The sequence below is a fragment of the Sardina pilchardus genome, chromosome 20 (genome assembly GCF_963854185.1).
Source record: "Sardina pilchardus chromosome 20, fSarPil1.1, whole genome shotgun sequence".
Lineage (NCBI taxonomy): Eukaryota > Metazoa > Chordata > Actinopteri > Clupeiformes > Clupeidae > Sardina > Sardina pilchardus.
Genome location: NC_085013.1, coordinates 29,172,188 through 29,200,073, shown reverse-complemented (window position 1 = coordinate 29,200,073; position 27,886 = coordinate 29,172,188). Strand labels below are relative to the sequence as shown.

Genomic DNA, 27,886 nt, shown 5'->3' with positions numbered 1-27,886 from the left:
CAAAACTGTGTAGTGAAAAACGTCTGCATTTCAAATGTCATCATCCCCACGAGAGTTTAACAGGTGCGATTATTGAAAATCCTACAAAAAGGCTACCATCTTTGCCCATATAAGGAGATACGGTCCCTGCTGAAAAAAACAGCCTGACCAGCTAAAGGTGGTTTGCTGGTTGACCAGCTTGTTAACCAGCTTATTTGACCACCCTATGATGGTTAACCAGCTAGACCAGCAAAACTCTCGCGAAAACACACCTTCAGCTGGTTTACCCAGCTTATGATGGTAATTCAGCTGGTTTTGATTGTCGTACCACCTTAAGCTGGTCATTTTAGTTGGTGTTGCTGGTCTACATTGCTGGTTTTTACTGGCCACGCCAGCTTATGTTGGTCATTCTAGAAAACCAGCTTGACCATCTTTGTCAAGCTGGACAGGCTGGTCACCAGCATGACCATCTTAAACCAGCTGTATCCCAAACGACAGGCTGGTCACACCAGCACGACCAGCTTCCTCAGATGGTCACGCCAGCATGTCTAGCTGGTGGCCTAACCAGCTACACCAGCAAGACCAGCAATAAGAACTGTGTTTTGGGCAAAGACCAGCAAAGACCAGCTAAAACCAGATACCAGCCTAAGCTGGTTTCTTGCTGTTTTTTTCAGCAGGGGTATCTGACGATTTTTCCTATGGGAAATTAACATGGGGATTTTGAATTATCACACCTGTTAAACTCTCGTGGGGATGACAAAATCGGAAATTCAGGTGTTTTCCTGAACGCACTTTTGTCCTCTGCCTTCAAGAAGATAGTGTGATCTCCGGTGCGCGAAGGCGACAGACTTTGATTTTTGCTACCCCAGAGCTAACTTGCCATGCAATTTGCCATTAAGTTAGTTAGCCAGTTAGCTTTGGGGTAGCAAAAATGTAAGTGTGCCGACTTCACGTAGCCTACTGGAGATCACAGTATGCACAAGAAGGCGGAGGACAAAAGTGTGTTCAGGAAAACGTCTGCATTTAAGACTATCGTCCCCGCAAGAGGTGCGATAATTCAAAATCCCCATGTTATTTTCCCATTGGAAAAATCGCCAGATACCGAATCTCAAAGATGGCAGTTTTTTTGTAGGCGAACTTCAGAGGTCTATTGCACTCACAGAGGATGCTGATTAAGCTGATTTGCACCTGTGTCAAGAGCCAGCTGCTCGGCCCCATCAAGTTTAATTGACAGCCAGTTAAATTGAACCTGCATTATACTGCTCTCTGTCTACCCATTCACTCATACACACACACACACACACACACACACACACACACACACACACACACACACACACACACACACACACACACACACACACACACACACACACACACACACACACACACACTCTCCACAACATTCTCACCTTAACCTAACTAACTCCCCCATTTCACTGCATCATAGAAAGCCACACTCCTTACATCCACTTAGGCTACATCACTCACACACACACACACACACACACACACACACACTTAACACAGGTGATCTCACCAATTAGCTGCTCTGCCTGGCTGAAGAGTTGTAATTAGAATCCCCCCCCCCATCTACTCTGTCTCAAGCTTTAAGCATACAATCGGACTAGACACAGGTCCTGTTCACCTTCCTCTGTCCACAACTGTTTGTAAATTGATGTAAATTGAATTGTTTCACATTTTATCTTATGTCTTGCTTTTGCATGCACTGGTAATTTCCTCGAAATTACGTTTTCTAGTTTTGATAGCATTTTGGACAACAGGCTGTGTAAAGAAGAGACCGAGTGTGAACGCTATTGGACAGCCTTTTCATTTCATTAGTGAATGCACACACATTTCCATCACAGAATGTGTAGGCTACTTAACTACTTTTTTGTTTGTTTTCCCCAGAATCTTTTCTGAGAAGACAAGAAACATGATTGACACCTTCAAAAACTATTCAGTAAGCCTTCTCTTTGGACAGATTAGTAGAGGATAGATAAGTGGCTTTTTCTTTATTATTGATCTGTAGGCTTCAAGTTCATCTTTATTGTTACCAAATCTATATTTTTTTGCTTTTTGCTCTCAGGCCATGAACTTCAAAGAGGACTGGAAACTGGTCACTGTCCTCATTGGGATAAATTACATTTGTGACTACTGCAAAAACAAGGTACACACTACACAGACCCATATGTGCAGATATAAACTACTCTACTGGTATACAAATGCAGTTCTAGGACTCCATGCATAGCAGCTGTAATTCTCCCACCAGACACTCTTCTCTGTGGATAACTTCGTCCAGCACATCACAGGGTCTCTTCAAATCGTCTTCAACGATCTTCTATAGCAAGTTTCGCAGTGAAATTCAAATTCTATAGTGTTATATTAGACACACACGGTGAGGTATCTGAAAAAGTACGTCCGGGATTTCGAAAATCGTGATGAAAGATGACAGAAACTGTGTTTCGCTGCTTAACTTGCTATAGAAGATCGTTGAAGACCAGTAACCACTCGGTGAGCTGCACATTTTTAAAAACGAACGTTTAGGTTTAAGGACAGCGTAGTTCATGCACAAAGCGAGCAATGTTAAAGCCATACAGAGCTCCATTCTAAAGCTGCCAAATTCCACAAACAGGCTCAATCGTCGAGATTTCGGTGTCAAACACTCGTTTTCTAGGCAATACAGAAAACGGGCTTAAAGTGTAAAATACCGAAATATTCCTTTAACCCTCTCTGCTCTAATGCAGGAGTAGGATTGGTCAAGAGATGAGGCCCGCTCTAATGCTGGAGTAGGATTGGTCAAGAGATGAGGCCCGCTCTAATGCAGGAGTAGGATTGGTCAAGAGATGAGGCCCGCTCTATTGCAGGAGTAGGATTGGTCAAGAGATGAGGCCCGCTCTATTGCAGGAGTAGGATTGGTCAAGAGATGAGGCCCGCTCTAATGCTGGAGTAGGATTGGTCAAGAGATGAGGCCCGCTCTAATGCAGGAGTAGGATTGGTCAAGAGATGAGACCCGCTCTAATGCAGGAATAATGCAGCAAAGAGATGATCTTTTCAAAATTACATTAATTATGCCTCTCAAGTTAGAAAGTGCAATAAGACCAACTGAAAATGAAACCTGGCATTTTTCTAGGCTAATTTGACATGGAACTACACTCTCATCTGGCGTAATAATCAAGGCAACTTGCAAACTACTGGCACTACTACTGCTTGTTGTCTATGGGGACTATTTTCAGATGCTGCGTACGATATCACTGCGCCTATGGTACGTTTGCAAGTTGCCTTGATTATTACGCCAGATGAGAGTGTAGTTCCAATCAGCCTAGAAAAACGCCAGGTATCATTTTCAGTTGGTCTTATTGCACTTTCTAACTTGAGGAGACCCGTTTTAAATGGGAAAATTACCAGAAATCTTAGTCACTTTTAAACATGAAGCTAGCAGGCGAGAAGCTAATGGTCTAATCCGATTCGATGATCTATGCTAGGCTGAAGCTAAAAGTTGTATCGCCAGACTCACAGAATGGCTGGATGAACGGGAACAAGGTAGATATCGATTGTTTTGCTCGAGGGGAGGTGGGAAATGAGCGTATTTCCAAAAATGGCGGAGTATCCCTTTAAGATGTGAAGTTTCAGGTGAAGTGTGAAGGAATGCCTTCCAGGCTTGAAGAGTATTAGCAAGTATTTAAACGCAGCCTGAACTGCCAATCACCCCATGAGTGACTCAAGCTCTGTTACGGCTTGTACACATTGGTAGAGTACAGTGTCCCCTATGGCTTGTTGATTGTCTTGTTTAGAGGCTGGTGAAAGGCATACAGTATCTTCCTTGAACTTGAATGTGAATGTAACTTGGAAAGCTGTGTTGAACTATCAAGAATCAAGAGATTTGATTTGCCATCTTGTGCAAACACCAGACAGTACAATACATAGGATTTTTTTTGTGCAAAGCTTAAAAGTTCAATATTAAGAGATAAAGGTGAATAATACATATAGAGAATATATAAGCATATGAGATATGAAGTCTGCTGTTCTGTCTTTGGGGATTTTTCTGACTGCGGTCAGATAAAAAAAAAAGTATTTAATGTACAGTAATTTCCCGCATTTAAGCCGCATTGTGTATAAGCCGCAGGACAGTGTTTTATGTTAGTTAAAAGAAATAAAACCATATTGATACCATATTAACTGTCCCCGTATATTAACCTCATAGCTGAAGAAATTTTGTGAAATCAATGTATAATCCACGGCTAATAGTCGGGAAATTACGGTATATCTCCACCATTGTCGTAGGTACACTGTTAAAATGTTCTGCACATTTACAGCAATATTTTACAGGAACCATCTGTGTTTACTAAAATACAACAGATAACTGTAAAGAGAGGTGCATTTTGGGACATGCAAACTATGTGTCTGATTATACAGAGATGAACTGTAATTTGCAAAGCATTGTTGGAAAAGAACATGGAAAATGGCTGGTGTTACAGGCTGTTCCTGTACTTTTTGAATTGAGAAGACCGTTGGGTTTTTGATTCTGGAACAGATCTTTGCAGTTGAGAGAACCATCATTCAACAATAACAAACAAAAAACACAGATGAATAAGTCATAGTAAAATTGCAGGTGTTTTATTATTTTTATTATTATTATTTAACTGGACCTAAAGATATAATTGGATTATGGACTGGATCTTTTCATGGTGTTAGTTGCCAGCATAGTGAGTGTCCAAATACATGACAGGTATTTTCCCGAAATACATCATGTCCGGTGCCGTTTTCCCATAGTTTTCCTCATGCTGATTGGTGGCTGTTCCACCCTCAGCTCATGCACAAGCTTAGTGTGGGCACGAGCTCTCCTTCTGTACCTTACGTCAATCAGTAACCTGGCACTTAATTGGCTAAGTAAAACGGCACCGGAAACAAGCCCCTTGAAACCTGCTTGAAACGCCATGTTGAAGCCTGAAAAAATCGTTCAATTTTGGAAATTTTCACTAGCCTAGCATTCCCATTGAAATGAATGGGGGCGGGACTTGTTCACTTTCTCCAGTTCTTATAATACCTCCATGGTCCTAATAGCCTGCTATTGTCTCTTAAAAAGTAAGAACCATTTGGATCAGTTGTTGTTCACCTCTAGCTAAACACGAGTCACACCCAAGGGCATCATGTCATCAGCTGACTGACGCAGATTCTGTTTGGGTGGGAAGACATAGTGAAACGAGACTAAAATCATACATGCTCTTCATGCTTAGTGTGCTTCTGTTTTCCTGTCTCCTGTAGGTGGACCCACACACAATCAGAGCTAGTGGCGTCTATCATCAGCGTGCTTTCCAGTGTGCCGACATGAGCCCCTCGTCCTCCGTACCCACATCAGGTCAGTGTGAGCCCCTCGTCCTCTGTACCCACATCAGGTCAGTGTGAGCCCCTCGTCCTCTGTACCCACATCAGGTCAGTGTGAGCCCCTCGTCCTCTGTACCCACATCAGGTCAGTGTGAGCCCCTCGTCCTCTGTACCCACATCAGGTCAGTGTCCACATCAGCCCCTCGTCCTCTGTACCCACATCAGGTCAGTGTGAGCCCCTCGTCCTCTGTACCCACATCAGGTCAGTGTCCAGCAGCCACTTCCCACGTTTCTGCCCCAGGCTCAGATGGCTGCCACTGCTGTGCTAAATGAGCACGTTAGTCTCAGATGGTCAGGTTCCTCATCTTCGGCTCAGTGGAGCAGTGGATGGCGTTTCCTTGAAAGGTTTTGTTTGTGTTTCAGTTGAGTTGGTGAAAGCCGCAGATATCAAGGTCATTGCAGCACTGGGGGACTCACTGACAGTGAGTAGAACTAGACTCTGTACTGTAGACGCAAATTAAATGTGTGTGCGTGTGTGCGTGTGCGTGTGTGTGTGTGTGTGTGTGTGTGTGAGAGAGAGAGAGAGAGAGAGAGAGAGAGAGAGAGAGAATTTATTCATTTCTGTATTCTGTTTTTTGTATCTCAGACTGGTGTTGCAGCCAATGCGTCCAGCTTTGCGCAAGTGCCCATTGAATATCGCCAACTTTCATGGAGGTACTGTAGAGTAACTTTAAAGTGCCTTTTCTGAAATTAAAATCGTTATTTGTAGACTTTATTTAATGTAATCAATTTCACCTCGCTGTTTTTAAATCAGCCCATTCTGTCATATGAAATCAGGTCCTAGCGTATAGCATAACCGCAGGATCCTATATGATATGAGGACACTAACAAAGTTGGAAGCAGTGACTACCTTTGACATTATATGTGAAATTAATTAATCTGACAACAGGATATTGATTGAATGTTAATCGGACTCTCTTTTTTTTTTTTATGTTTTTTTGTGATGTTTTCTGAATAGCATCGGAGGACAGGGGACATATGACGATGTTATCACCCTTGCAAGTAAGTTGGGATGTTGATGTCTTCTCTATCAGGAAGGCAGATGAAACCGTCTATTGTGTTTATGACTGATGGAGTTTACGATAGTTAAGCTTGCTGAAAAGGAACAAGTTTTTCCTCCCTTCCAGATATTGTGAAGCTCTTTAACCCAAATGTGACCGGCCCTTCCCCTACGTTCAGTATTACTGGAAAACCCACAACTCTGAGTCAGACTGGACTTAACCTGGCCGTTACCGGGGCCAACAGTGGGTAAGGGATTTGTATTGACCTGTTACAGACCAGCGTAGGCTACACAGTACAATGATCCCTCCTGTCATCTAAGTAGGCATGTCATTGTCATATTTACAGTACACATATGGATGACTTTATCAACAGATAAGCTTTTATTCATAGACTAATCAACAGGTTGTTCAAAATGATAGCCTTTAGCAAATTATGAAGCAGGTTAAGGAAACATTATTCCATTGCCTGAAATGGCATTAAAATATTGGGTAACACTTTAAGATAAGGGTACATGAATTCTCATGAATGAATGCATGAATTAATGCATGAATCATGCATTAATTCATCCCTTAATATATCATGAATCATTATGACTTAACATGAATTAACTGATTGTCATTAATGAATTCATGCATAAACAACTCATCATCTTAACTTAAGCATTAAGTACGGTTGGCACATCATCATGAATCATGATTAATTAAGCATGATCATGATGACTTTTTGTCGGACAAAATCGTGGACGATTCATGTCATGGAGAAAAAAGAAAAGTTATTACACATGAATTCATGTTAACTGAATGTTGTGAGTTAATTCATTAACTCATGCATTAATTATACATGAAAATCTCATTGATTAACATGAATTCATTGTCTGTCATTAATGACAGACAATGAATTTGAAATTAGTTTTTTGAAATGTGTTCCAAGGGGTAAGCAAACTATACATTAACTCATCATGAACTAATTAAGATCATTTTCAGAGAATATCGAAGAATCCACATTGTTTAAATATAGGCATGTCCTCATTAGCTAAGCATTATATTTTTATTAGTTAATCATGTCTGTGGCCCCTCAGGTAAAGTGATGAACAGGTTGTTATTAAAGTATGTACACCTATTAAAGAGACCCTATGCAACTCTTTCATAGTCATAAAATCGCTTAGAAATCGTTGTTTTGCTTGACTGACCAGTTTTATCGAAAACAGTCACATTTCCTCCCGCCCCTAGTGTCCCTATCCGCTATTACAACCTTGCAACTTTCTGATAAACAATCGTTTGCTGTTTACATCTGGAAGTCAGAGACGCGAAAGGAACAAGAAGAACCAGGCTTGCAATTTATATATTTATATATAGCCTATATATGTATAAATATACACGCTAAAGCTGTCGGGGAAGCTCTGCAGAGAAATATGCAAGCATAAAACGAGCGAAAACGAAAAACGAAACCGAAACCAGAGATGAAATCGCCAATCCTGCATTATTCCTCTTTAATACCCTGTGGTGACTGATGGAACATACATACAACTTGTAAAAGTTCTCTAAATGCATGTCATTATTCACCACTTTAGTTGAGGGGCCACAAACATGATGAACTCATCATGAGCAATTCACCGTTAATTAATGTAAATTGACTATTTATGCATGACTAAACTTCATTCACCATTTTAAAGCACAACCTGTTCATCACTTTACCTGAGAGATGATGCGTTGTTTATGCATGAATTCATTAATGACAATCATTTAATTCATGTTAAGTCATAATGATTCATGATATATTAAGGGATGAATTAATGAGAATTCATGTACCCTTATCGTAAAGTGTTACCGCTTATGGACATATAGTGTCGTCAAACGTTCATTCACTCACTCATTTCATCACTTGCATATAGTTAGTTAGTCTTTTTGTTTTCACAGTGACTTTCCTGTACAAGCAAGAAACCTGATTGACACCTTGAAAAACTATTCAGTAAGCCTGTTTTTCTCTGCCGTATACCGTATACCGATTAAACATGGTGTTCACTCCTCAGTGGACAGTGGACACTTTCCCCCACACATTTGTTGAGATATTTACCCCTGCATGGCTGCACTGTGTTTATGGCTACTCTATGTGTGCCTGTTTGTCATTTAATCATTTAATCTGTATTGTCTTTTTGTTTAGGCCATTAACTTCACAGACGACTGGAAGCTTGTCACTGTGCTGATTGGATCGAATGATATTTGTGACTACTGCAAAAACAAAGTAGGCTACCATTACCTCTGACAGTCACTTGAACAGTCATTTCTATCCACAATGATATGGCATTCTAATACACATGTCTCCGCCCCACCAGACACTCTACTCTGTGGATAACTTCATCAGTAACATCAACCAGTCTCTGCACATGATGATGGACGAGGTAAGGCCTGGCCTCACACAGGAAGTAGATGTTGTCCTGTCGTATGATGCGTAAGCTCCACAAATCCTGCCTGACGCTAATGCCTTTGTTTCTGCCCTACTGTATCTCTCCCCATGCAGGTCCCACGGCTGATTGTGAACGTTGTGCAAATGTTCACCATGGAGCCACTGAGACAAGTTCAGAAGCCAACAGAGGCCTGCCAGTTACAAAAGTATTTACCAGTCCACACACACAATTATCACTGACCAGTCCACACACACACACACACAATTATCATTGACCAGTCCACACACACAATTATCACTGACCATCAGTCCACACACATAATTATCACTGACCAGTCCACACACACAGTAAGTCAATGATGGCAGATAGTTGTTTTTTATTTATTGTTGCCTTTTTGTTTGTTTAGTGTTGCACTTTAGTGTAGTTTAGTGTTGCACTTTAGTGAAGTTTAGTGTTGCACTTAGTGTAGTTTAGTGTTGCACTTAGTGTAGTTTAGTGTGGCACTTAGTGTAGTTTAGTGTTGCACTTAGTGTAGTTTAGTGTGGCACTTAGTGTAGTTTAGTGTTGCATGCCTTTTCTTATCATCAACTCGTTAAATGCATTTTGTTATCCATGATAAACCTTCACACACAAAATTGTGCATGGTATTTTAGCTAGATCTTCTGTGCCCAGTGCTCACTAGGTATGTTTTTAGTTGTGAATGAGAAATGGTTCTCAGACCCTCTCATCGTCTGTCTACAGAGTCTTCTGTTCTTGTTTGGCGTTACCAGCTGAGAACTCGACAGACCTGACAGAAATTGTAGCACTCAACCGCGAGTTCCAGGTATGCGCTAGATTGCTGTACAGTGATCATAGTTCTTAATCTGCTCTGTGTATTTCTGTTCCTGTGCATATTTCATCATACAATAGGTCATCGTACTGGGCTGCGTTTCCCAAAGCCATAGTTACTAAGTTAGCAACTTTGTTGGTTGCAATGTGTAAAGACAGATTTTCACATTCCTTTGAGGCAGATTAGAACTGAATGCCTTTTGGTGCTAATTTAAATCTATGCGAGACTCGATGGCTCGCTATTGTTTTAGCTGGCTGTGGCCGGCACCCCACCAAGCAGCCATCACCACTTCCTCCATCGATACAGTGAAAGTCAAATTGACAACCTGAAATACTTCTAAAATGTATGTTGCGAATGTAATCATGTTTGGTCTTCAATTAACACTTGTAATGTGGGCAACTGCCTGATCATGGTTTCATTGCAATCTAATGTATTTATACTGTACATAGTTGTAGAATAATAACTACTCTGGAGAACTTTAGGTGATTGACACACCCACACCACACCCACAGGGTCGGGGGTGGTGATGGATAAAACTTGAGAGTTTTTCTCACCTCGCTCTCTTGGCTATCGTTCTCTTCTTCTTTGCTCTGCTCTTGGCAAGAGGTCACGCTGACCTCTCGGCCTCTCTCTCTCTCTCTCTCTCCCCCCCCCCCCTTTCTTTTTCTCTCTCTTTATCTCTTTGTTTCTTTATGGTTATTTGATACATTGTTTTATCTGGTGTATGTAGCATTGTAACTTGGTAACTTGTTAAGGTTTAAGTCCAAGTTTATTGTTTGTTTTGAGGTTAAGTTTACTTTCTCCTTTTGTTTCCTTTGTTTAAGGATAATTACTGATATTACTTTACTCTTACATTCAAAGGCTCAAGGCCTAATAAATGGTTAATTCTCCTCGCGCAGTTTGCATATCTCTAAAGTCTAGTGTGCCAGTCCATACTCTGCCATAGTTAACAAACTAGTTTGGTAATTTATTAGAGGTACAATATTCTTATCTTATGGAGTCAGATAAATCGTGGTTTTTCTCCTAATAACATTGCCATCTAACTTCTCAGATATCTTAATTACAGTCCAATTCAACCTCATTGAAGCGCCGGACGTAGACAGAACGCGTATATAAGCGGGAAAATATAGTTTGTATATTTTTTCCATTTACAAATGCAATTTCCCACTGCCAACCAACTAAGTTGTTAGCAGGTTAGCAACTAATGTTTTGGGAAACACGCACCTGTAGCAACATGCCAGGTGTGAGGTTCACTATAGTTCACCACAGGCCACTGGTTCTCATCACATGTATCCAAAATGGATGACAATTCCAAATGATGAGAACCTCCTCAGTGTTTAGTAGTCTATGGCTCTGTGATGAGAACCTGCTCAATGTTTAGTAGTCTATGGCTCTGTGATGAGAACCTCCTCAGTGTTTAGTAGTCTATGGCTCTGTAGAGGTGTCTCATTTCGGGACTGAGAATATTTTGGATGGAGTCTTAGACGGCCCTTGAAACTTGTATATTAATTTAGTGTTTTTCATGACAGACTAAGCTAGAGGAACTCCTCAACTCCTCAACCTTCTTCAAGAATGACTTCGCAGTGGTTCTTCAGCCCTACCTCTCCAGCACAGACCTACCCAAGTTACCTGTAAGGGCATAGTGACTAACCATGACACCTGAGACTACAGGACACTGCACCCAGCACAGTCTGAATCTTACCATTCAATGCATTTACCACTAATAATAATAATATTGACATTAAATAGAGAAGACTTGTTTATTGTAACTTGAATAATGAGCTGATTATGACGATTTTCAATGAATCTCAAAGTGCTAAAAACAGCAGCTTGCCAGGTTATTAGAATCATGTATTCTGCTAAAAATGAATGTTTTAAGTCCTTGTCTAAAACTCCTTGTGATTGTGTTTGTGTTTTTGCGTCTAGAATGGCACGGTTGACTTCAGTTACTTTGCTCCTGACTGCTTCCATTTCAGTGTCAAAGGCCATGAGGAGATGGCCAAAGGGTTGTGGAACAACATGGTGAGTGATGGGGCGTGTTGTGCAGAGGTTGTCAATCAATCGGGACTGGGAGGATCTACAGATGTGTAGTCCATGGGTCTAACTCTTGTGTCTAAATAATGCCAAAATGGGCACTTTCGCACAGTGACATTGTTCCTCAGACTCATGATAATTATATTAATACAAGTACATGACTACTCTTAAAGCAACACTGAAGAGTTTTTTGTACCTAAAAATAATGAACTACTGAAAGGATTTTGGAAACATCAACTCGTAACAGGGTGAACGGCACTTCTGCATTCGCTTCGCGGCTCTCTATCGGCTATAACCTATACTATAAATGACTTGTTATTGTGACTTGCTTCGATGTCATAATACATAGTTTCATTGAATCATGCAACATACTCAAACGCATAGACATCGTTATTTGCTGGATAAACAAATAGTGTGTGTGCAACAGAGCAAAAGTGCTTTAGTGTTGCTTTAAACTGCACATGCTGGCCCATCATTGACAGAATGACCCATCATGAGTTCCATGAACAATGTCAATGTCTGATGTTTTAATGTGCGAACCTGGTGTGCGTTTAATGCCCTCACTCCTTATGTAGTTTCAACAGGATGGTGAGAAAGTCCAGCTGGCCAACCTGACCACCTCTGTGACACTCATCTGCCCTCCAACGGTAATCAATCTGCATCATTCTGGATAAATCAGAAGATGAAGCTGTATTTAACACTTTAAAGTGCACTCTCAAAAAGAAATGTGTTGGAAAGAGCACAAACTGTGCCGTCCCTATCTGGACACAGTGATGTGTTAAAAAAACAACACAAGTTGTGTGATTTTTGACACATATTGTATAACAAATAATAAAAGCAATGTGTTGGAAACAACACAAACTGTGCCGTCCCTATCTGGACACAGTGATGTGTCGTTTTCAACACATTCATTTTGAGGGGGTGTAAAGCTCTATTTTTAAAGTGTAAATCTGCATTCACATTGAATAGGAGTTGAATGAATGGTCTATTGAAGTGCTTTAATCAGTAATGTCTGAGGGAGTTCAGCTGGTAACAACATACCTTGTATGCGTTGACAGTAAGATGGTGATCTCCATAGCTGCCCTGTCATTTCAGTATGTTTGTTGAATGTATTTTGTTCTAGGATCACCCCTACATACGCACAAGGCCAAGAGCTCTGAGCTCGGCTGCTCCATGAGGACCTGCTTTTCCCCTTCTGACTCTCGTCACTTCCCTGGCTGTAGTATTTGGACACTGATACCTTGCAGTCATGTCATCATGTTTCACCTGATCCTGTAGGCCGTCTTGGTGTAAATGTTACAATGAAGCTGTAAATAGATTAGTCTATTTATTTATATCATGAAAGTTGTTGTTTATGAATTAGTGTCTGCAGTGACCTTCTAGTGCCAGCAGAAGGCAGCATCTCTCTTCTCCAGTTGACATGACTGTGATGTGATACTCTTTGTGGACTGTACAACAGAAATGTCACTGTACAGTTTATGTACATGTTATAGCATTTGTCAGACGCTTTCTTCCAAAGCGACTTACAATATGTATAGTATAAGTCTTCATCAGTAAAGTAAGTAAGTACTGTACTAAGTACTTACTACTTCATTAGTTAATACATCAGTTATAATAGTTTCATTGTATTACAGTACGTTGTGTTACATTTAAAGTGTAAATTATTGACATGTTATACTGATGACAATAAATAAGATATTCTAACTCTGCCTGCTAATGAGAGTTTGTCAGTACCCATGCAGCATGCCCATTAATCAGATCACAGTTTTGGTCAAAGTCTCTTTGAGAGGATTTGTGATAACAGATGTATGCTTTTGTCACCAAATGTTCGATACAACCTCATAAAATCATGATTTATTGCACAACAATTTGTTGAGCAACAACTCATGATTAGGTTATCTGATGACTATTTCCACATGAACTCCATTTTAAAGAAGGCTGTAGTGTGTACAACAGTGAAACACCTCCAAATGGAACATCAATGTTATTTTTCCCACCAGTCACCCATGTCCCCATATTGCGTATCTGAAGGTTTCACGATATTCGACTTTCATATCTAAAGTAGACATTTCATCCAGCTGCACTATTGCCTGGCTCGGTCTGCTGTGTGGGCGGGTCTGAGGGAAAGCACATTCACTTCGTCAGAGAGCAGAGCAGCACGCCGTGTGTTGCCCAACAGACACCTTCAGGTGCATATACTGTAGGCAGTGTGTGGATTAATAAATGCAGACATGAGGGTCCTCTTTGTGTTATGCATGGCCCTAACGGCCACTCATACATGTGCTCAAGGTGAGTAGAGTTAGTGTTATCTTTGCCCCTATGCTGTGTTTGTCTGAGTGCATATCTGGAGATTGAGTTGGTTTATTATCATTTGGGAATGTGGAGGCACTGTATGACCTCAGTCACAATAGTGCTAAAGCTGAAATGTTCATTGATGTGATATCCTCATGTTTAGACCATGTGTAATGTTTTACTAATAACCCCCAGGAAGAACATGGCAGCAGGACTTTGAGGAAGCTGTGAATACCTGGAATGAGGAGGATTTAACTAAGGCAAGTCTAAGATGTGTAGACTTTGGGTGAAGGAGGATTTGAACAAGGCAAGTCTAATAAGATGTGTAGACTTTGGGTGAAGGAGGATTTGAACAAGGCAAGTCTAATAAGATGTGTAGACTTTGAGTGAAGGAGGATTTGAACAAGGCAAGTCTAATAAGATGTGTAGACCAGACTTTGAGTGAAGGAGGATTTGAACAAGGCAAGTCTAATAATCTAATAATCTAATAATCTTTGGCCCTCGGATCCCAGCGACCCATCACCTTCAGAAATAACTAATGGATTACTAATGGACAATTTATTCCCTACACTGGACTATTTGAACTTTCATTGTCATTGTAACTTTCAAACTACAAATGACTGTACTGTAACTGACCCAAGGCAGATGGGTTGGGCCCTTGAGTCGTGGGTCTGTCTGAGGTTTCTTCCTATATGTATCTCCAATTCTAGGGAGTTTTTCCTTGCCCCTGTTACTCATGGGCTCTCTTTGAATGTCTAACACTCTGTAAAGCGCCTTGAGACATGTGTAATGTATTGGCGCTCTATAAGCGACATTAAATTGAAAATTGAAATTGAATAAGATGTGTTGACATTGAGTGAGGAGGATTTTAACAAGGCAAGTCTAAGATGTGTAGACTTTGAGTGAGGAAGATCTGAACAAGGCAAGTTTGTGTAGACTTTGAGTGAGGAAGATTTGAACAAGGCAAGTTTAATAAGATGTGTAGACTTTGAGTGAAGGAGGATTTGAACAAGGCACGTTTAATAAGACCTTGAGTGAAGGAGAATTTGAACAAGGCAAGTTTAATAAGACCTTGAGTGAAGGAGAATCAAGGCAAGTCTTATAAGATGTGTAGATCAATCAAGGTGCCCACCACAAGGTGCTCATAAAAGAAGCAAAGTATCAAACAAACTGTTACAAACTCATGTCCAAAATAAAAGGAAATACCCTGGTATGTGGTAGTGTCAGTGTACAATGTCCGTGTACACTGTACAGTATGTGTGTCTTAACTGTTCAGGTCGAACACGCTCCAATATAGAGGCAGCGGTCCAGTTGAAGGCGTCTAGTTCTGTCCACATCAAAGTTCCAGGGATCCAGGGTCAGGACTGACTCTATAAACCCGATGAATACAAATTGATCTTATATGTGAATGTAAACAGAAACTCATACAGTAACCATCAAGTATACATAAATATGAGTAGTGTAGGCTACTCTAATACAGAAAACTAGAGAGCGCAGACCTCCGCCAAGCGAGAACATAAGCGCCTCCTGGATCCAGAGTCAGTGATCGGGTCTCTAGTAGTCCCAAAATGTAGGCTAATGGCTTCTTCCTTGGGTCATTTCAGACCTTTCCTGAATTTAATCGAAATCCATCCATAACTTTGAGTTATCTTGCTACCAAACAGACAAACAAACAAACATAATAATATAACCGTTAATCTCTGATTGGCTTTTAAATCACTAAATTGGCTCAAAGTTATCCCAGCATGCTACATGCTAGCCCCATTCAATCTAATGTAATTGCTGCTATGCAATGCTAATCACTCACCAAAGTTTATGAATGTAATAAAGACGTGAACACAACCAGGAAAGATTAAGCAGAAGTAGGCTAGTTAAATGATTTTAAAAGTTTTCTCTTTTTTTTTTTAAGAAATAAAAGGTACAACAAACAAGTAAAAGGTTTTGAGTCATAGATCTATCGGTTCTAAGTGAAATCAGAGAGGGTTAAAGCGGATCTTTGGTGAAATGAACTAACTTTGGTATCCAAGCAACAAGCTTGTCAAATTAAAAGTATTACTTCCTGTTGACTAGAAAAACATAGGCCTACTTATAATCCTTCCTTCTGGATGTTTCTATTTGATTATTTATTCTATTTTATATCATTCATAAATATATTCAAATGTATATTTGTTTAGCCTAGTTATTGTACTCAGACCATTAGCCTATAATACGATGCGACGTTATGATCTAGTAGGCTAACCAAACTTTAAGCTGGATCACATGCAATCAGCCAAACAAAAACACACTGTTTATGATTTGTGTGTGTGTGTGTGTGTGTGTGTGTGTGTGTGTGTGTGTGTGTGTGTGTGTGTGTGTGTGTGTGTGTCCTCTCCTGTAGGAAGATCCGGACTCAATCAGAGCCAGTAACATCCAGCATCCTCTGTTCCAGTGCCCAGACATGAGCCCATCTCCCTCTGTACCCACATCAGGTGAGTGCCAACCAGCCTCATTGAGTGTCTCGTCTTCAGTGCAGTCAATGGTGCTTCATGGAACTCAGTGGTTTTGTTTGGGTTTCAGTGGAGTTGGTGAAACCAGCAGATATCAAAGTGATCGGAGCACTGGGGGATTCACTGACGGTGAGTAGACCTAGACTCAGCTGCAAACATGTGTGTGTGTGTGTGTGTGTGTGTGTGTGTGTGTGTGTGTGTGTGTGTGTGTGGCATCATGAACACATATACTTTTGATCTATGTATTTATTTTTTATGTTTTGTGTCTCAGACTGCAATTGCAGCCAATGCGTCCAGCGTTTTGGGAGTGCCAATTGAATACCGCCATGTTTCATGGAGGTACATGACTTTCCAGCTGATGCCTTTGACTTGACTGCACTCTGTGTTAAACCAACTCTTAATCAGACATCAATCATAACATATTGCATCATAGGACATGCAAAGGTTATGATGTTCAAGGTCATAATTAATAGGCTACCTTTGACATTAATCTGACCAGGAAATGGTGTGATATTTCTATGATATACAGTATATCCTGGTCATACATGTTGTGTTTGTTATGCTTTTGTTTACAGCATTGGAGGGCATGGGTCATATCAAGATGTTATAACTCTTGCTAGTAAGTTGGGATGTTAAGGTCTATATGTTTCAGCTTGTTGATGATTTGAAATGAACCAGTTCTCCCTCCCTTCCAGATATTGTGAAGCTCTTTAATCCAGATGTGTTGGGTCCTGCTCCCATATGGACCATGAATGGATACCCTGCCTCTTTAGAGGATACGGGATTCAACTTGGCTGTTACAGGACATAACAGTTTGTAAGTTTTTTTTTTATTATTATTAATAATAATCTGTTTTATTTTTTAATCTGAGAGTTGTGGGTTCAAACCCCACATTGGGCGTCGGCTTTTTGCTCTTGGCATTTCCAAACAGCCTTCCCTGAGGTTTGTATTTGTCATTTGATCAGGTCATGATAAGAAATGACCTTCAACAAATTATGCGTGTGGATATGGTATTTTTATTGATTTACGAACACAATTATGATCATATTGAGAGCAGTGTTGCACAATCTGTTTTTGGTGCAAAGTCCGCATTGATAAAATGTTGGACAACATAGGCTGTGTAAGGAAGGGACAGAGAGGGAACGCTATTGGACAGCCTTTTCATTTCATTAGAGAATGCACAAAACATTTTCATCACAGAATGTGTACTTAGTACTCTTTTTTTGGTTTTCCCAGAAACTTTTCTGAGCAGACAAGAAACATGATTGACACCTTCAAAAACTATTCAGTAAGCCTTCTCCTTGAATTACAGTGGGCAGATTATAGAATATATTAGTGGCTATTTCTATATTGTATATGTTCGAGTTCATCTTTACTGTTACCAAATCTATATTGTTTTTGCTCTCAGGCCATGAACTTCAAAGAGGACTGGAAACTGGTCACTGTCCTCATTGGGATGAATGACATTTGTGACTACTGCAAAGACAAAGTATACAGACCCATATGTGTAGCTATAAACTGATCTGCATGGAGTCCTACAACTGCATTTGTATAACAGTTGTAATTCTGCCACCAGACACTCTTCTCTGTGGATAACTTTGTCCAGCACATCACAGAGTCTCTTCAAATGCTGATGGATGAGGTAACACTGGAGTATTTTTGATATTCAAATGTCCTGTTGATACACAAGCTAGATATCTCAGCTAGACGCACACCTCACCCTATGAGTCTGAATTTGTCCATCTGCAGGTCCCAAGGCTAGATATCTCACTAGGAGTCTGAATTTGTCCATCTGCAGGTCCCAAGGCTAGATATCTCACCCTATGAGTCTGAATTTGTCCATCTGCAGGTCCCAAGGCTGATCGTGAACATGGTGCAAATCCTGACCATGAAGTCCCTGAGGGACGTCCAGAGGCCAACAGTGGGCTGCCAGCTGCAGAGGTGTGATATCTCTCCCCCTTAGATCAGTTGCCTGCTGCTCATTTCAGATCTACACTGGAGACGTGTTCAATTCCATCGTTTGCTTTTCCAGTTCATGTGCGGCGGACCACAGTGGACATTTAGCTCCGAGTGATCAGACGTTATTACTTTTGTGATACCAGCAATAGTCTCCCCATCAACTCATTAATATCCCACAGAAATGTAGATTTGCACAATAATACTTAATTTCACTCTTATGTTTACTAGTGATCCTAGATATCTGTGTATTGATTTGGGTGTGAAGAGTGAGTTGTTATGAGCGAATAAGACTCCCTCTCCACATCTCCTGAGTGCAGGACCTTCTGCTCCTGTTTGGTGTTGCCAGAGGAAAACTCTACCGAGCTGCAGGAAGTCGTAGACCTCAACCGAGAGTTCCAGGTACGCTGCATGTGTTCACTTTTGCCTCGCATCTTCGATTCCGTCATACAATATTTTAATATTGCAAGTTGTCTGTGTCCAGCTTAGACTGGAGAAACTCATCCACAGTGGCCGGTTCTTCAAGGAGGACTTTGCCGTGGTTCTTCAGCCCTATCTCACTAACACGGAACTTCCAAGATCACCTGTAAGGTCATAGGTCACAGTGCACTTCTAGTAGGCCCACTAAGGGTGACCCCTGAAAGATACAGCACACCTCAATGATATTCATATTGAGAAGAGAGAAGTTTTAACCTTGTGAGTTGAATGTCTTTGATGCCCTATTTGTTATGCTTGGTTCAGGATGGCACAGTTGACCTCAGTTACTTTGGACCTGACTGTTTCCACTTTACTATCAAAGGCCATGAAGAGTTGGCCAAGGGATTGTGGAACAACATGGTGAGTGTCACCATGCAGATGTGTGGGCCAGGGGTGTTATTGTGTCTAACAGTATTGATACAGCGATAGTCTTCATATAAGCACTTAGTTGAAACCACTCATAACAAATTATTCACAGACTGAAGTGTTCTGCGTGCCAACAAGGGTATCGTGAACGTTGTGTATCTGACACTGTTTCTGTGCACCAATGCTTTAGTGGCTGTAACCACTTCTCTTCGCTGTTTAGTTTCAGCCAGAGGGTGAGAAAGATATTATTCCCAGCCTGACCGACCCCATCAAGCTGATCTGCCCTCCACAGGTATGACCGCTTGTTCATTATCTATACATGCTGCTCAGAATATCCTGTTCAGTAATGAAGGATGCAAGGAGAAGAAGTCCATTAGTTCATCTCCATGACCAACACAAGTTTTATTGACAAAATGCTTTGTGAGTTCATCTGTGACCATTGTATCCATGGGAACCACAACTCCCCAATCAGATTGAGGCCTGTGTTTTGTGTCTTTCTCCTTCTATTGTAGGACCACCCTTATATATACACAAAACCAAAAGCACTGCTCTCAGCTGCTTCAACAGAACAAGGTCTCCTGACTCTTTTGATGGTCAGTTCCTTGGCACTACTGCTCAGTTTCTGATCATGTCCTGCAATCAGATTTGAGCTCTTCCAACCATCAACCAGCATGAAACATTCTAGCTGATTCTTTTCATAAATGTAATAATGAAGTTATAATAGGCCTATAAATGCTTTGTCTGATTTAATAAACAAATGCACACGTTTGATGTATTTTTTGGCGTCTGCAGTGATAGAGTACTGCCAACAGAGGGCAACCTCTATCTTTTATTCAGGCTACTGCCTTGGTCTAGCAAGCTGATAAAACCATGTGATGCCTACTCAACTTGAAACTGTACCACCTCACGATGACTGTACTTAAAGGGAAACGTTCAGTAGTAAAGGTTATGCGTACAAACAATGACGTGGTGGTGAAAGTCACTGAACATAATAGATATATTAAAATTCAGAAAATATAAATGCAAATGTTTACATGCCAGAACATTTACATGAAAGTAAAGTAGGCCTATAATGCATACAATAAAATTCAAATATGAAAGAAACGAAACCATGGATTTGTGAATTTCTATTTTACAACTCAAGAACAACCTGTAACAATATTTGGAATGTAGATGAAATGTCACAATGGTTTGGTTGGCCTGGTGACAGGATACTGTAGTACATTCTCTCGTGATAACCCGCGCAACTAGAGAACTGAAGCAAGTCCTGCAGCCTTGCTCACTTGAGCGGTGCCTCAGTGGATAGGCCACGTCAGATTCACCACTCGGCAACCACATGGCACCCATCCTGCCTGTCTTACCACGAGTGGACAGTAGGGGCAGCAACAAGTCTTTTAGCCTTACGTTTACTCGTGGCCATTAAAAGTGATAGGTAAAGTTACTCTACTCTAGGGAGGCTAGCTAAGTAGCTAACTTGCAGATCAGCCAATTCGGAAAGTTTTAACAGAGAGTTACGTTTTTAGTTGCACGTCGTTTTTAGACAAATTGGTTATAGCAATGGCGTATTTACTAAATCGTATATGTTGATGCTGTTGGCAGGCGTGTTGCAACTTCAAATTGTTTACAATCTGCTTGTCTTCAATTCTTCGCTTTACTTTCTATCGTTGGTAGATTTTTAAAAACACGTTTTTCAATTGTGAGGTATAGAAAAATCCTGAAAGGGATTTTTCGTTACACGATGTCTACAGAAGTTGTTGTCGTTGAGTCCGACGTGACAGGGAGTCGCTTAGGTGGAGAGAACCAAAACAACTCAGACGTCGACCGACCCCAGGAATCCGATAGAGCCAACCACGAGGAGGGGCACAGAGATCTCAAAGTCGATTCAAAACATCAAAAACAGGGGATCATGGAAACCCTCGCCCCTGTCGACGAAATAAACAAGGGTAACGTGAACAACAAAGAAAATGACCAAAATGCCACGAGCAATAATGCTGATCCTCATGAAAAAGCAAAGAAAAAAGTTATCGAGGCACCTCCACCGAAGGTAAACCCGTGGACGAAGAAGAATGCTTGCCCCTCCAACAATCCAACAACTAGCAACAGTCAAGAGACAGGTTTGTTTGTTTATCTCAACTTTATGACAGTATCAGCTGGAACATTACCATACCGACACTGCAACATATGGCGATGGGCTTGTTTGGAAAGTTTCTCACAACTTCGTTAGGCTAAACTTAGCTTGTTACAATTGCTACGTTATACCAAGCTAGCGGATAGGCTTGGGACTTAGCTGGCAAGCTAAATAACCTAGCTAACATAGCATGGCTAACTACATGTGTTCACTGCCTGTTAGCAGCAGTTGATTCATGCTCATTTCATTATATAGGTAGCATTGGTTGCTGTGATGTATTATCTTAGATAGCAATCCAACAAATGTATTTCTTGTTCGTAACACTGTTCGTTGAATTTAGAAGTTGGACATGATTAATTGCCATGTCTGTGACAACTCGAGTGAAAATTTCTGTTATTCATACATGGACATGGAGAGGACAAATCAGAGTGAAGAGGTGTGGCCTATTAGCTTGCTAGTTAGCTTTCGAGAATTAGCCATGTGGATTCGAGACAGCTGTCACTAAAACATCTGTTTGTTACTTACAACGTTGTCATATTTGCTATTTCATGTAAAGCAAAGCGAATAAGTGGATTGCAAATATTGCATGCCACTGTTTGTCACTGCAGTGTACTTGAAGTTAGATTTCCAAGTCAACCTAACTTGCCCTGGAAACACACTGAGCTAAGTTAGCTAACGTAACCATTAATTTTAATCACTAACGTTTGATACAAAGTAGTACTGTTTTGCCCATGTGGATTGGTGACGTGAATCAAATAAGTTACTTTAACATGTATTGAGGTGGGCGAGCAAAGTCCCTGTGTTTATTTTGTATTGCAGCTACGATAACGTAGGTCTTCCTGGCTACGGCGAAGCTGGTTTCACATAAACGTTACCAAGTTTAACGTGACATGCTAGCTGTCGGCTAATGACTCACAGTTATTAGTGTAATGTTAGGTTACACCGGAACTTAGGCTGCTTTTTGGTGTTTTCACCCAGGCAAAGTATTTTTATGGCACTTGACAACATTCGTGTTCATAATACGAGTTGATGTGGGGCCCGATCGAGCACTTATTCGGGCGGATTTGCTGATGAAGGCAGATTCGGTAGTCCCCATCCCCCTCGGTATCTGATCAAATTGCACTGGAGCACGTGGAGTGCTGACAACTGCAACTCTACGTACCGGGAATGGTTGCGATGAGCAGTAGCAAAGCACAGGCCTCAGTGCCGAAACACTTCTTTAAAGATTAGTTGATTAAAACCACAATATTCAAACAAATCGGACATAATTAATTTGGAAATGTACCTGATACGGTGTTGCGCATTACGGTATCTGTAGAAGATGAAGATGCATGATTCCCCCAGTTTATTCTGAGGCGTTGAGACATTGACACATTACCCCAGTAACATTACATATATTGTGACGAGCTTGTCAATCGTATACATTGCATGTACTGGAAGGTTACGTTCTTTAGTCAGACAACATTCAACAGGTGACATAGTTGAAACTTGAGTAATGTAGGCTAACTAATGATAGATTGTTGAATTCCTTGAAAGTGGTAAAGCGATGACCAAGTCATCCTTGAGAGACATTGTATGTTTAAGCAGTTGAAAGAGACCAACAATAAAATTCACTGTCCTAACGTACAGGAGTTAGATTTGCATTTCAGTCTATAGTGTTGTTTTCTAGCAATTGCAATGCAACTCTCCAACTACCAAATGCTGCATTGGGCACCACTTCGCAAGGATTTGCATGTCAACAGTATCATGGTTGTTTGTCTGCATCATGGCCTAATGAGATGAATCCTCCAGAGGCCTTGTACAGTATGGGAGAGAGTTTTGGCATCATGAAGTCTGGTCATAATTAGATTACCACGCATCTCATAATTAGATTACCCTGTGTCTAATTTAAAAGTCTTGAGATCCCACAATGCATTGCTGTCTCGAATGGGAAAGTTGTGACAGAGTGGCATGGATTCAGCATCACGGTGGAGAGACGTTCACCGTTGTAAACACATTTTCCTCTTTACGGTCTTCATGTGAGAGGAGTCAGCCCTTTCACCTGCTGCAGTTCTGTGGTAACCAAAAGGACCTCATTTTTTAACTTATGTATTCAAGTGTGTGTGTGTGTGTGTGTGTGTGTGTGTGTGTGTGTGTGTGTGTGTGTGTGTGTGTGTGTGTGTGTGTGTGTGTGTGTGATGCTATAAAAACCAAGCTGCTCATTATGTGGCAAACAATAAACAAGCAAAATAGTGAGAAAGTAGGCTATGCATGCTCAGAGTTATTAGCCAGGCATGCACGTATGTGGGCGCACACACACACACACACACACATACACACACACAGATATAATGATGTGTAAATATGCCAAACTGTCAAGTTAAACAAAGTAGATCTCTAGAATGTGCTGTCTCGCGTGTGAACCACAAGTCTTCTGGTGGCGCGTGCACTGTTTCCTGAATGACTGAGTTTTTGTCGTGGTTGTTCTTCTGGACATATTGCCTCTGCCGTGAGCGTTTGCAGCTGACCCCACGCAAGCTGCTGGATGGGATGTGTGTTGGACGCAGCTCCCCCGGCCCTCCCCAGCTCTCCCCAGCAGCTGTGCTGCTGCCAACGCAGTATCAGTGTGAGTGTGTGTGTGAGCGCCGGGTCACACCCCACACTGTTTTCCAGCTCTAGGGGCCTTATCGAGCAGGCCATCCCTGGTGATAAAGGCCCCCTGACACTCCCAGGGTTGGACGGCCTGCTCTGTGCCTGTAAAATCCTGTCCCATTTCTCTGCTCTTCTTTTTCGATCCTTCCCCATTTTGTTTGTAGACCTATATTTTCTCAGTTTTTGGCGGCATGGGCAGCTTTCTCAAACTGGTTTTGTAAGCAGTGTTGCTACATGCCCCTGCATGGGGGAAAAAAATGGTGATTCGTTCCGCTTGAAAGTGCAGCAGGTTAATGAAAACAAACCAACAGAAGTGAACTGTGACTTTGTTTCTCAGCCTATTGTCAACATGGTGTTTGGAGAAACAAGGTGTTGACTGTCTCGTTTGATTTGGCTCTTAGCATCCAGCACAAAACATCCTCTTCTATTAGCCCTGCAGTATTGACACTTAGTTATTAGCACTGATGTGAGCCATCATTTGTTAGCTAGTTACACTGTTGCCATGAATTTAGGCCTCATTATTTGGTGAAGCAGGGGAGTTGATTCTGCATGTCATGTATTTTGTTGCTGCGACGAATATTTCCAGGCAACCCATTGTTAATGAACAACGGCCCACATACCATAGGGACCCGACATTGTGAGAGAGAGTGAGAATGGGCGGACGCGAGAGAGAGAGAGAGGATCAGAGAGGGAGAGAAAGAGAGAGAGAGGGAGTGAGGATCGGAGAGAGCGAGAGCAACGCGTGTCGTCCATGGCCGCTCATGGCCGAGGCTCTGTTGTAAACACACACACTGTTTGCTCCTGGGGCAGTTAATGGTTGACCTGTGTGTGTGGACGGCCGGCTGTGTTCAGCAGGTGTTCTTGTGTGTTAATGCCGGGCTGCCCAATGTCATCACCCTGGAACAAGTCCGGCCATTTTACACCATTTCAGCGCACATGCTGATTCAGCCGTCTTCCTCTCTCCAGATGAAGTGCTATTGCACAGTGTTTAGGAAGGGAACGCAAACATTCACTAGTTCCATGGAGCTCTTATCTTGAAACGTTATCTCAACTATAACCCACTTCTCTGCCTGAGAACACACGCAATAGAACCCGCTTGTTGCATTTTCTTTTTTTCTCTCTCTCTCTCTCTCTCTCTCTCTCTCTCTCTCTCTCTCTCTCTCTCTCTCTCTCTCTCTCTCTCTCTCTCTCTCTCTCTCTCTCTCTCTCTCTCTCTCTCTCTCTCTCTCTCTCTCCTTTCTTTTTTAAATGACTCCGGGTGTGAAGGTTGCCCCAGACTCGGGTGGTTTCTCTGAGCTAGAGTAAAGCTGTACAGCGCAGCGCAGCGTTGATCTGAGGCATCCCTTACACACATGCCCGCAAAGCACCCCAGCGGAGGGAGTGAGGCGAGGTAGTGCTGCCACTACGCGCAGGCCAAGGACACGCAACGCAATGGCACGAGTTTATATAAGGCGGCCTCTGGCACCAGGTCCACCACTTGCGGCCTTCAGAGCCAGTAGAGTCGGCCAGTCAGATGTGAGGATGGGGTTTGTTGGGTTTGGACAGTGTGCGGTGTGTTGTTCCACGCTTGAACAAACACACATGGTCACCTTCTCACTTTTATCTGTGTGTGTGTCCACAGAGCCGCAGAGTCCAGCCAAAGTGGTCCGCGCCGGAAAGCCTCGCTCCAGGAAATCCAGCAAGGTAACGTGTGTGTGTGTGTGTGTGTGTGTGTGTGTGTCCAGATCTGTGTGCACTTGTGTGTGCGAATGTGTTTGTGTATGCACACACTTAAGTGTGTGTGTGTGTGTGTGTGTGTGTGTGTGTGTGTGTGTGTCCAGATCTGTGTGCACTTGTGTGTGCGAATGTGTTTGTGTATGCACACACTTAAGTGTGTGTGTGTGTGTGTGTGTGTGTCCAGATCTGTGTGCACTTGTGTGTGAATGTGTTTGTGTACGCACACATTTAAGCAGGTGTGTGTGTGCGCGCAGTGGCTGTATGCAAGAGTAAAGCATAAGTGGTGGAGTTTTCAGTGTTGGTTAACAGCCAGGAAGTGCCACACTAACCCAGTGCACCTACTGGGGCCAGGGTCACCACCAGCCAATCACACTGGGGCTAGGGTCACCACTAGCCAATCACACTGGGGCTAGGGTCATCACCAACCACCAATCCCAATTGGGTTCCTCCCAGGAGGGCTGTGGGTGGGGGGTTGTGTGCACGCGCTGGTTTGGGTTGACGGGGGACTGTTTGAGTGGGTGTTTGTGTTGTTATGTTGACACGTTAGGTTAATGTCCCTTCCAGTAGCAAACAGCTCCAACGACTGGCTAACACGCAGAACTATCTCCTCCTCTCCTCTCTTCCTCTCCTCCTCTCCTCCTCTCCTCTCCTCTCCTCTCTGCTGTTATACGCTTGTCTGTGGTTGTGGAGAAGTCACTGCTATGCGGTCACTTCTGGAAAATAAAGACACAGTTTATCTCAGAGGAATGTTTTTGTTTCTCTCTCGCTCTCCCTCTTTTCTTCCCCGGTTCTTTTTTTGTCGTCCCAAGGACGGAGTGTGTGTAAGGCAGTTAAGACGAGTTATTCCTGCTCGCTTACTGAGTCACTTCAGCCCACTTCAGCTTGGGTTTCCATTCGAAAACATGGCCGTGTGTCTGTTCCGGCTGATTGAGATAGAGAGAGAGGGAGAGAGAACGAGAAAAGCGAGGGGGAGAAAAAGGGAGAGGGAGAGAGAGAGGGAAGGAGAGAGAAAAAGAGAGAGAGAGAGAGAGCCATGCAGTGGCTGACATTCTCACAGATATGTCAGAGGGTCCTGCATGACGCCCATGTTCTCCTAACGCCACACTCGTGGCATGTTGGTCAGGGTGTAATACAGTATATGCTGTTGAAGGATAGTGTTACACACACACACACACACACACACTCTCTCTCTCTCTCTCTCTCTCTCTCACACACACACACACACACACACACACACACACACACACACACACACACACACACACACACTGCACACATGGGGTATGACCGTCACACACTGACTAAAAGTGTGTCAGCCTCCATCCCAAGTCCACATTGGGACACACAGGAATCTGATCTGGCTCAAGGAATTCTGGGAATTTGGTTGGCCAGGGAGTTCTTTAAAGCACTCTGAAATCCCTCCGATAAGGCATCAGCAGGCATGGAGATGTTCCAGCAGCTGTGGAACCATAGCTGTAGTTTTTGCACATCTGGAATCTGGAGAATAAAGATTGCCTCCACATTAGAATGCTGTGCTGTGGTGGAATAAGAGCCAAAAAAACAGCATTCTGCGCTGATGCACATAAAACATTGTACAGTAGTTTACACACTATAATTCCTTCAGTACTCCGTAGTCTACACACTATAGTTCCCTCAGTACTCAGTAGTTTACACACTATAGTTCCCTCAGTAGTTTACACACTATAGTTCCCTCAGTAGTCTACACACACTATAGTTCCCTCAGTAGTCTACACACACTATAGTTCCCTCAGTAGTCTACACACACTATAGTTCCCTCAGTAGTCTGCACACTATAGTTCCCTCAGTAGTCTACACACTATAGTTCCTTCAGTACTCAGTAGTCTACACACTGTAGTTCCTCCAGTACTCTGTAGTCTATACTATAGTTCCCTCAGTAGTCTACAGTGTAGTTCCCTCAGTAGTCTACACACTTTAATTCCCTCAGTACTCAGTAGTCTACACACTGTATTTCCCCACAGTACTCAGTAGTCTATACTAAAGTTCCCTCAGTAGTCTACATAGTATAGTTCCCTCAGTAGTCTACATGGTATAGTTCCCTCAGTAGTCTACATAGTATAGTTCCCTCAGTAGTCTACACACTATAGTTCCCTCTGTTTTTGGACACTTTATAATGCTTGAGTTATTGGCCTTGGGCAAAACTTCTCCCGATCCGTGATCCT

General features: G+C 42.1%; 3 protein-coding genes across 7 annotated transcripts in view; all 3 read left to right on the top strand.

Annotated features, from left to right (window-relative positions):
• Positions 1 to 1,577: 1,577 nt before the first annotated feature.
• On the top strand, positions 1,578 to 13,337 carry LOC134067031 (phospholipase B1, membrane-associated-like). Of its 3 annotated transcripts, none has more exons than XM_062522060.1 (17): positions 1,578 to 1,616; positions 1,891 to 1,942; positions 2,069 to 2,149; positions 5,245 to 5,338; positions 5,728 to 5,786; positions 5,951 to 6,018; positions 6,323 to 6,366; positions 6,492 to 6,612; positions 8,283 to 8,334; positions 8,527 to 8,607; positions 8,699 to 8,764; positions 8,884 to 8,975; positions 9,512 to 9,593; positions 11,129 to 11,230; positions 11,526 to 11,621; positions 12,209 to 12,280; positions 12,757 to 13,337. In XM_062522060.1, exons 2-17 carry the CDS (start codon positions 1,916 to 1,918, stop codon positions 12,808 to 12,810), a joined length of 1,191 nt encoding a protein of 396 aa, XP_062378044.1. In that variant the 5' UTR covers positions 1,578 to 1,616; positions 1,891 to 1,915; the 3' UTR covers positions 12,811 to 13,337. The 3 variants fall into 3 exon arrangements, with proteins under 3 accessions (XP_062378044.1, XP_062378042.1, XP_062378043.1); XM_062522058.1 differs by having other exon boundaries at positions 1,609 to 1,659; XM_062522059.1 differs by lacking the exon at positions 1,578 to 1,616 and adding an exon at positions 1,631 to 1,711.
• A 472-nt stretch (positions 13,338 to 13,809) lies between these two features.
• On the top strand, positions 13,810 to 19,868 carry LOC134067029 (phospholipase B1, membrane-associated-like). Its single transcript, XM_062522055.1, has 16 exons — positions 13,810 to 13,922; positions 14,121 to 14,185; positions 16,303 to 16,393; positions 16,482 to 16,540; positions 16,683 to 16,750; positions 16,987 to 17,030; positions 17,107 to 17,227; positions 17,648 to 17,699; positions 17,820 to 17,900; positions 17,988 to 18,053; positions 18,261 to 18,352; positions 18,688 to 18,769; positions 18,852 to 18,953; positions 19,109 to 19,204; positions 19,431 to 19,502; positions 19,723 to 19,868. Exons 1-16 carry the CDS (start codon positions 13,865 to 13,867, stop codon positions 19,834 to 19,836), a joined length of 1,263 nt encoding a protein of 420 aa, XP_062378039.1. The 5' UTR covers positions 13,810 to 13,864; the 3' UTR covers positions 19,837 to 19,868.
• Positions 19,869 to 20,493: 625 nt separating this feature from the next.
• The window catches only part of larp1b (La ribonucleoprotein 1B), a 44,484-nt gene continuing 37,091 nt past the window's right edge, over positions 20,494 to 27,886 (top strand). For all 3 annotated transcript variants that reach the window (XM_062522051.1, XM_062522052.1, XM_062522050.1), the window contains exons 1-2: positions 20,494 to 21,324; positions 25,591 to 25,652. In XM_062522051.1, the coding sequence (XP_062378035.1) occupies positions 20,949 to 21,324; positions 25,591 to 25,652 (438 nt within the window). In that variant the 5' untranslated portion in view covers positions 20,494 to 20,948. The remainder of the gene's footprint in view (positions 21,325 to 25,590; positions 25,653 to 27,886) is intronic.

Excerpts from the sequence above, each read along its gene's own strand:
- LOC134067031 (XM_062522060.1), top strand. The coding sequence starts at position 1,916 with ATGATTGACACCTTCAAAAACTATTCA. Across the intron at positions 6,019-6,322 it reads TATCGCCAACTTTCATGGAG|CATCGGAGGACAGGGGACAT; the intron begins GTACTGTAGAGT and ends TTTTCTGAATAG. Across the intron at positions 11,231-11,525 it reads CAGACCTACCCAAGTTACCT|AATGGCACGGTTGACTTCAG; the intron begins GTAAGGGCATAG and ends TTTTGCGTCTAG.
- LOC134067029 (XM_062522055.1), top strand. The coding sequence starts at position 13,865 with ATGAGGGTCCTCTTTGTGTTATGCATGGCCCTAACGGCCACTCATACA. Across the intron at positions 13,923-14,120 it reads CACTCATACATGTGCTCAAG|GAAGAACATGGCAGCAGGAC; the intron begins GTGAGTAGAGTT and ends AATAACCCCCAG. Across the intron at positions 17,901-17,987 it reads GTGACTACTGCAAAGACAAA|ACACTCTTCTCTGTGGATAA; the intron begins GTATACAGACCC and ends TTCTGCCACCAG.